The sequence below is a fragment of the Onychomys torridus genome, chromosome 1 (assembly GCF_903995425.1).
Source record: "Onychomys torridus chromosome 1, mOncTor1.1, whole genome shotgun sequence".
In the NCBI taxonomy this organism is placed as follows: domain Eukaryota; kingdom Metazoa; phylum Chordata; class Mammalia; order Rodentia; family Cricetidae; genus Onychomys; species Onychomys torridus.
The window spans coordinates 65,100,672-65,113,263 of record NC_050443.1 but is presented as its reverse complement, the minus strand read 5'-3'; the positions used below and the strand labels follow the sequence as shown (position 1 = coordinate 65,113,263).

The window sequence follows — 12,592 nt, the reverse complement described above, 5'->3', positions numbered from 1 at the left end:
GAAAAATAGTGTTTGCAGAGAGAGAAAAAGTTTGAGAGAGAGAGACAGAGACAGAGAGACAGAGAGAGAGATTCTTTTATTTTTTCTGGTGTGAAATTCTTTTCTATGATTTGATTTGTGTTGTTAACTTCTTTAGTTAGGATTGTCTCCTTCAAGCATCTTCGATACAACTGAATTGTAGATAGATATTGTTTAAATTTGACTCCTTTATGGAATATATGATTTTTCCAATGATGACTGGTGAAAGTTCTTTTTGGATAGTATCATAGTCTGAGCAGCATATGTGGTCTCTGTTTGGTACTTTCTGTCTTTCAGAAACTCCATTGTTATGTTGGGATAACTCTAAAAGGCCTGTATTTATGTGTTAATTAGACTTCTCCTTGCCAGTTTTAATATTTTTTCTCTGGTTCAATCTATTTGGTGTTCTTGATGCATCTCATACCTTTATAATCATTTGTTTCTTTACATTGATTGTGTATATATAATATTTTATGGGCCCTTGAGCTGGGTTTCTTCTCCTTCCTCTTTCTCTATAATTCTTTGTCTTCATCTTCATAGTGGTCCCTATATCCTGTCATTATTTTTTTCAGATTTAACAATTTCTTTCACATATTTACCACACATTTTTCCTATCATATGTTCAATGCCTTATATCCTTTCACCCATCTCTTATATTCTGCTAGTGAAGCTTTCCTCTATACTTTATGTCTAGTTTCTAAATTTTTCACCATCAGAATTCTCTCAGTTTGGGGTATTTTTATTGATTCTATTTCCATTTTTAGGTCTTAAACAATTTTATATATTTCCTTTCAAAATCGGCTTGTGCTTTTCCATGTTTCTTTAAGGAATTCATTGATTTCCTATTTAGGAACCTCTATCAAATTCAAAGAGTCTATTTTAAGGTAATTTTCTTGTACTTTCAGCTATGTTTAGATACTCAGGGCCTGCTGAGGTAAGATAACAGGGCTCTAAAGAAGACACGTTGTCCTGGCTGTTGTTGATTGATTTTTATGCTGGCATCTTAGCACCTGAATTTTTTGTTGTTATTGTTGTTTTGATGCTTTTTTAATTTAATTTGATTTTACTTATCAGCCATGTGTTCTCCTGTCCTCCCCACACCCACCCCCAAGCCTACCTTCCTCCCAGCCCCAACCATTACCATCTTCTCCAGGGCAAAGACTCCCCAGGGGATTCAGCTCAACCTGGTAGATTCAGTACAAGCAGGTCCAGTCCCCTCCTTCCAGGCTGAGCAAAGAGTCCCCACATAAGCCCAAGGTTCCAAACAGCCATCTCATGCACTAAAGGACAGGTCCAGGTCCCACTGCCTGGGTGCCTCCCAAACAGTTCAAGCTACTCAATTGTCTCACTTATCCAGAGGGCCTGATCCAGTTGGGGGCTCCACAGCTTTTGGTTCATAGTTCATGTGTTTCCATTAGTTTGGCTATTTGTCCCTGTGCTTTTCCATTCTTGGTCTCAATAATTCAACAATTCATGCTCTTACAATCCCTCATCTTTCTTGACAATTGGACTCCTGGACCTCCACCTGGGGCCTGGCCAAGGATCTCTGCATCCAATTCCATCAGTAATTGGATGACAATTCTAGCATGACAGTTAGGATGTTTGCCATTCCAATCATCAGACTAGGTCAGTTCAGGCTATCCCTCGACCATTGCCAGCAGTCTACAGTGGAGGTATCACTGTGGATTTCTGGGGACCTCTCTAGCACTTTGCTTCTTCCTATTCTCATGTGGTCTTCATTTATCATGGTCTGTTATTCCTTGCTCTCTGTCTGTTCTTGATCCAGCTGGGAACTCCTGCTCCTCTAAGCTCTCTTTCCTTTGAACCTTGCCCTTCATTACCCCCACTCACATCCAGGTTGTTCATGTAGATCTCATCCATTTATCTGTCATTGGGTGATCCCTGTGTCTTTCTTAGGGTCCTGTTTTCTAGGTAGCTTCCCTGGAGTTGTGAGTAGCAGTCTAGTCATCTTTGTTTTACATCTAGTATCCACCTATGAGTGAGTACATACCATGTTTGTTTTTTTGAGTCTGGGTTACCAAACATCAGCACCAAGAATTTTAAGCACCCAAAACAGAGATGCTAGAGAGGTTAAAGCACCTGTCTAGCATCTGGGTTTTGGGTGCTTAAAATTCTTGGTGCTGATGTTTGGATTTGTCTTTGTTGGCTGGTGTTTTGTTCCTTGGTTTCTGTTTTCTGTCTGGATGTTCAGAGTGTGATATCTGTGCGTTATCTGTGTGTTTCCTGGCCTGTTCAGCCACTTTGTTCACAGGGAATGCCTGCTGGTGTTTGAGGCTGGGTAATTGGGATAAGATGAGGAAAGGGAGGTTTGAGGAGAAGGTCTTTGTGATCCATTAAGGATCACATTAAGTATCAGACAGGAAAGGGAGAACACAGCAGGTTTTCAGCTACAAAGCTGGGAATGAGACTAAATGAATTGTACCTCAAAAGTATTAGGAAGAGCTTATGAGTCTGTTCAACCTACTTGTTGACTTGGGAGGGGTGGCACTTGAATTATCAGGAGATTCCTAACTAGTGTTGAAGGCTTGCATTCAGTAATGAATTGGGGGAAGGAGTTTAGGAAGGGATAGCTTGTTGCATCCACATGAGGTACAAGCAGAGGTGAGGGAAGGCTGCAGATGGCATTCTGTTGCAGCACTAGTGAGAAGAATGAGGGTTGTATCTCTGGGAATAGAGAGACAGACGAAGGCATGCCATAAGCCTACTTAGCTTTCTGGAAGGTGTGGTATTTGTTTAAGCAGGGCATGCCTGCTAGAGTTGAGTACTGTGATATGTGGATGAGTGAGAAAAAGCAGGCTAAAGAGCAATGATCTATGACATCTATGGGAGATGTAGATAGGAGGAGGGAAGGCTGCAACTGGTGTTCTGGTGCAGCACCAGGGAGAAAACTATGGAACTGGGTCTGGAAGAAAAGAGAAGCATGAGAAGGTACTGAAATTATGCTTTATAATATAATACATAGGTGTAAAGGGAGATTTTTCAGTGGATACATACTGTGACTCACTGCTGTTTTTGTCATATATGCTGAGCTTTTTATTTCAAAAATGTATCTGATTTTCCACAGACTCCACCCTCGATATGCAGTAGGCCTTGCAGTCCAGGATTCAAAAAATCCCCTCAGCAGGGAAATGCTGTCTGCTGTTTTGATTGTGACCCCTGTCCAGAAAATGAAATTTCAAACATGACAAGTAAGAATATAATTTACCAAAATAATCAATAGATTGTTTACTTTCTACCATATTTATATAGTTGCCAAAGATCTCTTTGGGGAAAATGAAAAGATAAATGTCATTATAAATTTAAAAGAGTTAAGAACACTGCTATTTGACATAATATACTGCCTTGTTCGTGAAGTACATTATGGTCTCATCATCCAGAACAAGTGAACTTAGCATTTTCTCTTAGACATTTCTTTAGGGTACAAATTTTTTTTCTGCATCTAACCTGTATTTCAGAATTCATTATATTGTAATAATTTTATCTACTTCTCAATATTACTAAAGATATGAATACTATGCACCTGTTGTAGTTACGGTTTCTAATGCTCTAAAGAGACACCATGACTCTTATAAAGGAAAACATTTAATTGTGGTGGCTTACAGTTTAGAATTTTAGTCCGATATCAACATGATGGATCATAGTGACATTCAAGCAGACATGGTGCTGGAGAAAGAGCTGAAAATTTTACATCTTTATCCAAAGACAATAGAAAATGAACAAGGTATCATACTGGGCCTGATAAAAGAGACCTCAAAGCTCACCCCAACAGTGGCACACTTCCTCCAACAAGGACACACCTAGTCCAACAATGCCACAACTCCTAACAATGCTACTCCCTATGAGATAATGGAGCCCAATATTCAAACTACCACATTCCACTTTCTGGCCCCCATAAGCTTCTAACAATATCATAATGCAAAATGCATTTAGTCAAACTTCAAAAATCCCCACAATCTATCACAGTCTCAACTACGTTTAAAAGCACAAAGTCTGTTCTGAAATTTATGCTATCTCTTAACTACAATCCCCTATAAAATCAAAATCAAAAATAAATCACATACTTCCAGCATAAAATAGCACAGGATATACATTACCATTCTAAAACATAAGTAAGGCAGCATAGTGAAATACTTGACCAACACAAAAAGGAAAAACAGCTGGGGAAGGTCCAAACTGTATCTTCATGCCTAATGTCAAAACACCCTTCATAACCCCAAATCCTTTTAACTTTGCTGACAGCAAGACACTTCTCTCTCTTGTGATGATTCCAGGACCTGTTAGTAGCTCTTCTCAAAAGTTTCTGGCATGTCTGGTATATTGGGGTTTCCAAAGCTATCCAGGCTTCACCTTCACAGGTTCACAAAATGTCTTCTCTGGGCCTCCTTTCAGGGATACCACTGACACATGCCTGGCCTCAGCAATAGTCCTTAATCATTGAGGGAATTTCTATAGTCCCTTTCTTCAATCCTTAAAATGAGAATGACATGGCCAAAGCTTCCCAGTTCTGCAACTTGCTGGGGCTGAAGCATGGTCCCCTTGTTCAATTACATCTCCATCACCTTTCTGTTTTCAATGGTATCCTTCACTGCCTGTGCTTAGCTATCCTGAAACTGAATCTGTAAACCAGGCTGACCTCACACTCAGAAATGTGCCAACGTTTTTCTATTGAGTGCTGGGATTAAAGATGTACACCACCACACCAGGCTGTATGCTTTTTAATTTCTTTTCACAAATTGGGAACTTATCCATTGTCATGTGGTGACCAATCCCTTCATTCCATTTCTAAATCAGTTGAACTCCTTAACACAGAACTTAGCTCCATTCCAACTCCTAGTATTCCTTTTCTCCTCAAATTATACATTTTGTATTTTACCTTGCTCACTTGTTCCTTGTCATTATAAATTTTCAATAGAGTTAACACTAAGGACAACATGTGGCACCTTTGTGGGGCTTTTTGAGCTATTTTCTCAATATTGGGATGTTTTAAGATTTTCTCTGCCAATATAATTAATCCAAAACTCCTCACTTTAGTCTCAAGCATAATCTTCAGACAAGGGCAAAAAGCCACTGCATTCTTCACCAAAATAATACAAGAATGATGTCTAGGCCTGGTATTAATATTCTTCTTCTCTGAAACCCTTTGAGCCAGGCTGCCACAGTTCATCAAATGACACTCATCACCACTGTCTTCCATGCTGTCTATTAAGTATCACTTAAAGCATTCTACTGCTTTTCTAATCTACAGTCCCAAGATCTATATTCTTCCAAACAAAGGTACAATCAGGCCTATAACGTCAATACCTCAGTCCCTGAGACCAACTTCTGTCTTACTTAGGGTTTCTGTTACTTTGAAGAGACACTATGACCAAGGGAAATCCTATAAAGGAAAACATTTAATTGGAGTGGCTTACAGTAAGAAGGTTTAGTCCATTATCATCATGGTGGGACATGGTAGCATGCAGGTAGACATGGTGCTGAATAAGGACATGGTACTGGAGAAGAAGCTGAGAATTATACACTTTGATCTAAAGGCAACAGGAAGTGAACTTAATGTCACACTGAGCCTGATCAAAGGAGACCTCAAAGCCCAGCCCCTAGTAACACACTTCCTCCAACAAGACCATGCTGCTCCACCAACAAAGCCACACTTCCCAGAAGTACAGCTCTCTATATGATTACAGAAAACAATCACATTCAAATTACCACAGCATCCATATTTTCCAAGTGTTCCCCAATGGCTCTAACAAGAACTGGACACTCAATAATGTTGTTTCATATTTTAGAAACATGTTTTTTAGTATTGTGTGCTATGGTATATCAATACAATCATAGGTAGGTTTTATTTACAATAGTATTCTAGGTCACAGGTGAGTTAGGGGACAAACATATTAAACTTTGAAGTAAATATTTAATTCTAATGACCATAAAAAATATAAGTAGAGAGTTTCTAATTCAATATTTGGTGGTATCTATTTTGAGTTTCATAAAAATACTTATTGTTAGTATATGAGGTAACTAAAGAATGGAATTAATTATGGTTGGAGTGATGAGCTACAGCTAAATAATTAACTTAAAGTTTTATTTAAGAATAAGACCAAAATGTATATGGTTATACATGATTTGAACACAAGGACTGTGTAGTACACATTTTACAAAATACACTGAATATTAAACATATTTGATATCAGAAACCAGTGAAAATTGAAGAAGATAAACCACTTTGTTTATTGACTTTTGTGTTGATCAAATACAAGGATACTAAACAGAGTTAGATTAAATTCCACTTTTTCCTATGTGTAGTTCTTAAAGCTTTAAAATACAACATTTTATAACACACAGTAATTTTGAATTGGATAGAAAAAGTTCAAGTATATGAAGACTTAGATTTTATGGTTTAGATAACATTGTTCAGAACAATCAGAGAGAATGCAAAAACCCGAAAAAGAATGTACATCTTTCAATGAAGAGACTCAGTACTAGGATGACACCATTACTTCTCAGTATGACCTGTTGTCTCAGTGTAACTGAAAGAAAACTGAATGTACTGCAGTATAAATTACAAACATATGGGTGGATATCCTCAGCCCCATCCAGTACTGACTTTCAAAATTATGTCCTTTATATATGGAACATTATCTTGACCACAATGTTTCTCAATAGAAACAAAATTGTCATGAATCTTTGGCAGTAGAATCTTACAGAAATTAGTAAAACTGGCAAATAATATACCCTACTAAAATTCATACTTTGAAACGTAAGCCAAAGGAGAAGATTTTGGCATGCAGAGAATTTAGGTGATAATTTGTTCATGTTGTCTCTGCCTTCTTTGATATTATCAATGCTTTTCTTTGCTTTCTTTCTTATTTTTGAGATTATAATGCAGTTATATAATATTCCTTTCCCTATCCTTCTTCCAAAGATTCCCACACATGCCTCCTCCCTCATTTTAAAATTAATGGCCTATTTTCTTATTAATTGATATCACATAAAAATATTTTGTGTAAATACATATACTTCTTTGTACAACCTGTTCCGTATGTGTAATATAACTCTTACATTTTCAGGGCTGAACATTTAGTTATCAAAGATAATCTGTTGGTGTGCATTCCTCTGGAGAAAATAATCTATTCTACTTTCAATATTCCTTAACTGTCTGTAGTTCTCTGCATATAGCTGTTGTCTGATGGTCTTTCTCCAACTATCTTTGTCATGTCTATTGTTTTTGTCCTTTTTCAGCTCATGTTTAAGAGGCATATTGGTGAGACATTGTGTATCTTGCTTGTGATGTCCCTAGGAAACACAGACTCACATCAAACTCTGTGAAGTGGCCCTAGTAAGCTTTCCAACCAGCTTTCATGTTATTTTCCATGAGCCTTAGTGACAGAGTAGTGTTGCAGATAAATCCATGGACTAGACTCTAAAACTCTAAATTTTCATTGGTTTTGTTTTTCCTAATTGCCTCTGTCTGTTCCAAGATAAGATTCCACAATGAGGAGTAAGGACTATACTTACTAATGTGAATAATGACAAATATTTAGGATAATATAAGGATTATATTGCTTAAAGTGTATGTTGTAGGTTCTTTGCCAAAATGTAAAGTAGGTTGAGTTTGTATGTCCAAGGCTTATGAGGCCATTAATGTGGAATCAATTTTGTGGTTGATAGACCATAAGATGCATGGAAGCAGCTCATTCTAAGTTCTTGTTTTACATATTGCACAAAATAATGAATAAAAAAGTGTGCTTCTATCAATGATCCCATCCAAGGTATGTTGTAGCATAAATCTAAATATTATTTGACAGTAAGTTATTGTTTTTGAAAAATACTAGGAAAATCATGAGTATGTAAGATAAATATGAACAAGTGCTTTCATAAAAATTGTAACTTTTGGAAATTGGGATGAAACATTATGAATCAACCATATTTAGATGTCCATAAACAACAAGAGTTAAGGCTAATTTATCTATGACTTTCCAATGCATTAATATTTTGCATATCTTGTACAAAAATAAAGAAAATTAACACTGATAATAATGCCTTTCCTATACTAGACATGGATGAATGTGTGAAGTGTCCATATGATCAGTATGCCAATGCATATCGAACTCACTGCCTCAAAAAAGTGATATCCTTTCTGACTTATGAAGATCCTTTGGGAATATCTCTGGTCTGCTTGGCTCTGTGCTTCTCTGCTCTCACAGCTATTGTATTCTGTGTGTTCTTGAAGCACAAAGACACTCCCATTGTCAAGGCCAATAACAGAGCTCTCAGCTATGTCCTACTCATCTCCCTCATCTTTTGCTTTCTCTGTCCCTTGCTCTACATTGGCCATCCACATACAATCACCTGTATAATGCAGCAGACTACATTTGCAATTGTATTCACTGTAGCCACCTCTACTGTCTTGGCAAAGACTATTACTGTAGTACTGGCATTCAAAGTCACTGTTCCAGATAAGAGAATGAGGTCACTGCTGGTTTCAGGGGCACCTAACTTCATCATCCCCATGTGCACCATGATTCAAGTGCTTCTCTGTGGGATCTGGATAGGAACTTCTCCTCCATTTGTGGATGCTGATGTACACATGGAACATGGCCACATCGTCATTGTTTGCAACAAAGGTTCAGTGATTTCCTTCTACTGTGTCCTGGGATACTTGGGCTCTCTTGCCCTGGCAAGTTTCACTATAGCTTTCCTGGCCAGGAATCTGCCTGACACATTCAATGAAACGAAGTTCCTAACGTTCAGCATGCTGGTGTTCTGCAGTGTTTGGGTCACTTTTCTAGCTGTCTACCAAAGCAACAAAGGCAAGGCTCTGGTGGCTGTGGAGGTCTTCTCCATCTTAGCCTCCAGTGCAGGGCTATTTCTTTGCATCTTTGCCCCCAAGTGCTATATTATTTTGTTAAGACCAAAGGTAAATTCTTTTCACAAGTTCAGAGTCACAAATGCTAATGCTGAATGTATTCATTAAATTTATCTATGTTATTTACAACTGCAAACAAATATAAAAGATTATAATGCTGCTTTCTACTCATCAAATATTGTGTCAAAATATAAAGTTTCTGTATGCAAAATGAAAAAAATAAGATGCATAATAAAGTTTTAACAAATGACCTGGACCTCAATTCTATGGATTAAACCTTGTGATCAGCCTGATTCTGCTGTCACATTTGAAGTACCACCGGCCTTTCATTAAGTTCTATGCTAAAATGTTGGGGCATTATATGAAATCTTAAGGTCATATTAGATGGTCTATTTAGTGATCTGAACAGGGAGATCTTTTTACTTTATATTAACAGGAGCATAGATTACAAATAGAGAAGAAACAAAAGTAGCACTGATTAAATTACAAAATTAAGTGTTTCTATTCAGTTTTCTAAATATGATATAAGGTTAATAACTACAGTGTAGTCTATGACCACATAATCATTTAAAACCCTCTAGTCCTTGATCATTCTTTAAGCTTATTTTAACATTTTATGGACAAGAAAAGGGTTTGTCTTGAAGTGTTCCATAGGTATCATAGGGAATAGTCTACTTGAATATTAATAGGAGCTTGGATTAGAGAAAAAGAAGAGGCAAAAATAGTACTGATTAAGTTATAAAACTAGGTGCTACTGTTCATTTTTCTGTTTTTTCTTATTAAATTTTTATTTTACATACCAAGCACTTTCCCCTCCCTGCTCTTCTCCAGTTCCCCCCCACACACTCCCATCCACTCCTCAGAAATAATGTCTTCCCATAATAGTCAACAAAGCATGGCATAACAAGGGGCAGGACCAAGCTGCTACCCTCTGCATCAAGGCCTAGCAAGGCATCCCACCATAGGGAATAGGTTCCAAAAAGCTAGCTCATGTGCTAGGGACAGAGCTTAGTCCCACTTTTTGGGGCCCCCAAAACATACCAGGCTACATAAATGTCAGCCATACATAGAGGGCCTAGGTTGGTCCCAGAAAGGCTTCCTAGTTATCTGTCTAGAGTCTGTGAGCTCCCACAACTTGGGTAATCTGTCATTATGGGTTTTCCCATCATGATCTTGACCCCCACTTGTTTAAAAAAATCCCTCCTCCCTCTGCAACTGGACTCCTGAAACTCAGCCCAGTTCTTGGCTGTGGATTTCTGCAACTGCTTCCATCAGTTACTGGATGAAGGTTCTATGATGACAATTAAGATAGTCACCAATATGATTATAGGAGAAGGCTAGTTCAGACACCCTCTCCACACTTGCTAGAGGTCATAGCTGGGATCATCCTTGTGGAATTATGGAAGCTTCCCTGGCACCAGGTTTCTCCCTAACCCCATAATGGCTGCCTCTATCAAGATATCTCTTTTGTTGCCTTCCCCAACTTGATCATCCTGATCCCTCATGTTCCCATCCCCCACATCCTCCTTTTTACCACCCCACCCTCAGTTTACCCAGGAAGCCTAATTTATTTCCCCTTCCCAGTGTGATCCATGCATTCCTCTTAGGGTCCTCCTCATATCCTAGCTTCCCTAAGGCTGTGGGTTGCAGCCAGGTTATCCTTTGTGTTACATCTATTATCCACTCATGAGTGAGTATGTTTATCTTTGTGGGTATCAGTTACCTCACTCCGGATGATTCTTTTCTAGTTTTATTCATTTGCCTTCAAATGTCCTGATATCATTTTTTACCATACTAATATTTCATTGTATAAACGTATTACATTTACTTTATTCATTCTTTGGTTGTGGGCCATTTAAGTTGATCCAGGTTATGGCTATTAGGAATGATGCTGATATAAATATAGCTGGGCAAGTGTCCTTGTGGTATGATTGAGCAACCCTTGGGTATATGCCCAAGAGTGGTATAGCTGGGTCTTGAGGTAGATTGATTCTCAATTTTCTGAGAAACAGCCATACTGATTTCAAAATTGGCTGTACAAGTTTACATTCCCACCAAGAGTGGAGGAGTGTTTCCCATGCTTCATATCCTCTCCAACATAAGCTGCCATCAGTGGTTTTGATTTTAGCCATTCTGACAGGTATAAGATAGTATCTCAGGGGTTAGGGATTTAGCTCAGTGGTAGAGTGTTTGCCTAGCAAGTGCAAGGCCCTGGGTTTGATCCTCAGCTCCAACAAAAAAAAAAAAAAAGATGGTGTCTCTCAGAGATTTACATTTCCCAGAAGGTTAAGAATGTTAAGCAATGACTTTCGGCCATTTGAAGTTCTTCTGTTGAGAATTCCCTCTTTAGATATGTAGCCCATTTTTAATTGGATAATTTGGTGTTTTGATGTCTAGTTTCTTCAATTCTTTATATATTTTGGAGATCAGCCCTCTGTCAGATGAGGGATTGATGAAGACATTTTTTTCCATTCTATAGAACACCATTTTGTCTTATTGAACATGTCCTTTGCCTTACAGAAGATTTTCAATTTCAATTTCTTTTTATTTATTGTTAATCTCAGTGACTGTGGTATTGGTCTAATATTCAGGAATTAGTGTCCTCTGCCAATGTGTTCAAGACAACTTCCCACTTATTATTCCATCATGTTCAGTGATATTGGATTTATGGTGAGGTATTTGACCCAATTAGATACGAGTTTTGTTCATAATGATAGATACAGATCTACTTGTATTATTCTACAGGTTGACATCCAGTCACACCAGTCCAATTTGTTGAATTTGCTTTCTATTTTCTATTGTAAAATTTTGCCTTCTTTATCAAAACTTGGGGTATCTGATTTTATTCCATTGATTCATATGTCTGATTTAACATCAATACCAAGCTATTTTTACTACTATAGATCTAGAGTAGACCTTGAAGTCAGGGATTGTGATGCTTGCAGAGATGGCTTTCTTGTATAGGACTGTTTTAGCTGAACTGGGTTTTTTGTATTTCCATATGAAGTTGAGTATTGTTCTTTCCAGTTCTGTGAAGAATTGTGTTGAGATTTTGATGGGGATTGCATTCAATCTGTAGATTGATTTCATAAGATTTCCATTTATTAATATGGTAATCCTACCTATTCATGAACATGGGAGATCTTTCCATTTTCTGATATTTTCAATTTTTCTTCAAAGATTTAAAGTTCTGGTCATACAAGTCTTTTACTTGCTTGCTTAGAGTTACCTCAAGATATTTTATGTTATTTGTGGCTATTATAAAGGACGTTGGCTGGGCAGTGGTCGTGCATGTCTTTAATCCCAGCACTTAGAAGGCAAAGCCAGGCAGATCTCTGTGAGTTCGAGGCCAGCCTGTTCTATAGAGTAAGTTCGAGGAAAGGTGCAAAGTTACACAGAGAAACCATGTCTAAACAAACAAAAAAGGATATTGTTTCTCTGGTTTCTTTCTCAGCCCATTTATCATTTGTGTATAGGAGGGCTACTGATTTTTTTAGTTAATCTTGTATCCTGCCACATTATCTATGGTGTTTATGTTATAGGAGTTCTCTGGGAGAATTTTTGGGGTAACTTATGTAGACTATTATATCATCTGCAAATACCAAAAGTTTGACTTCTTCCTTTTCAATTTGTATCCCTTGATCTCCTTTTGCTGTTTTACTGCTCTAGATAGAAATTTGAGTACTATAT

At 37.7% G+C, this 12,592-nt stretch overlaps 1 protein-coding gene across 1 annotated transcript in view; it reads left to right on the top strand.

The window, feature by feature from the left end:
* Positions 1–9,010, top strand: part of LOC118572362 (vomeronasal type-2 receptor 116-like) — a 32,202-nt gene extending 23,192 nt beyond the window's left edge. Inside the window, exons 5-6 of the mRNA XM_036171983.1 lie at positions 3,104–3,227; positions 8,091–9,010. Of these exons, the coding sequence (XP_036027876.1) occupies positions 3,104–3,227; positions 8,091–9,010 (1,044 nt within the window). The remainder of the gene's footprint in view (positions 1–3,103; positions 3,228–8,090) is intronic.
* The last annotated feature ends 3,582 nt before the right edge of the window (positions 9,011–12,592 follow it).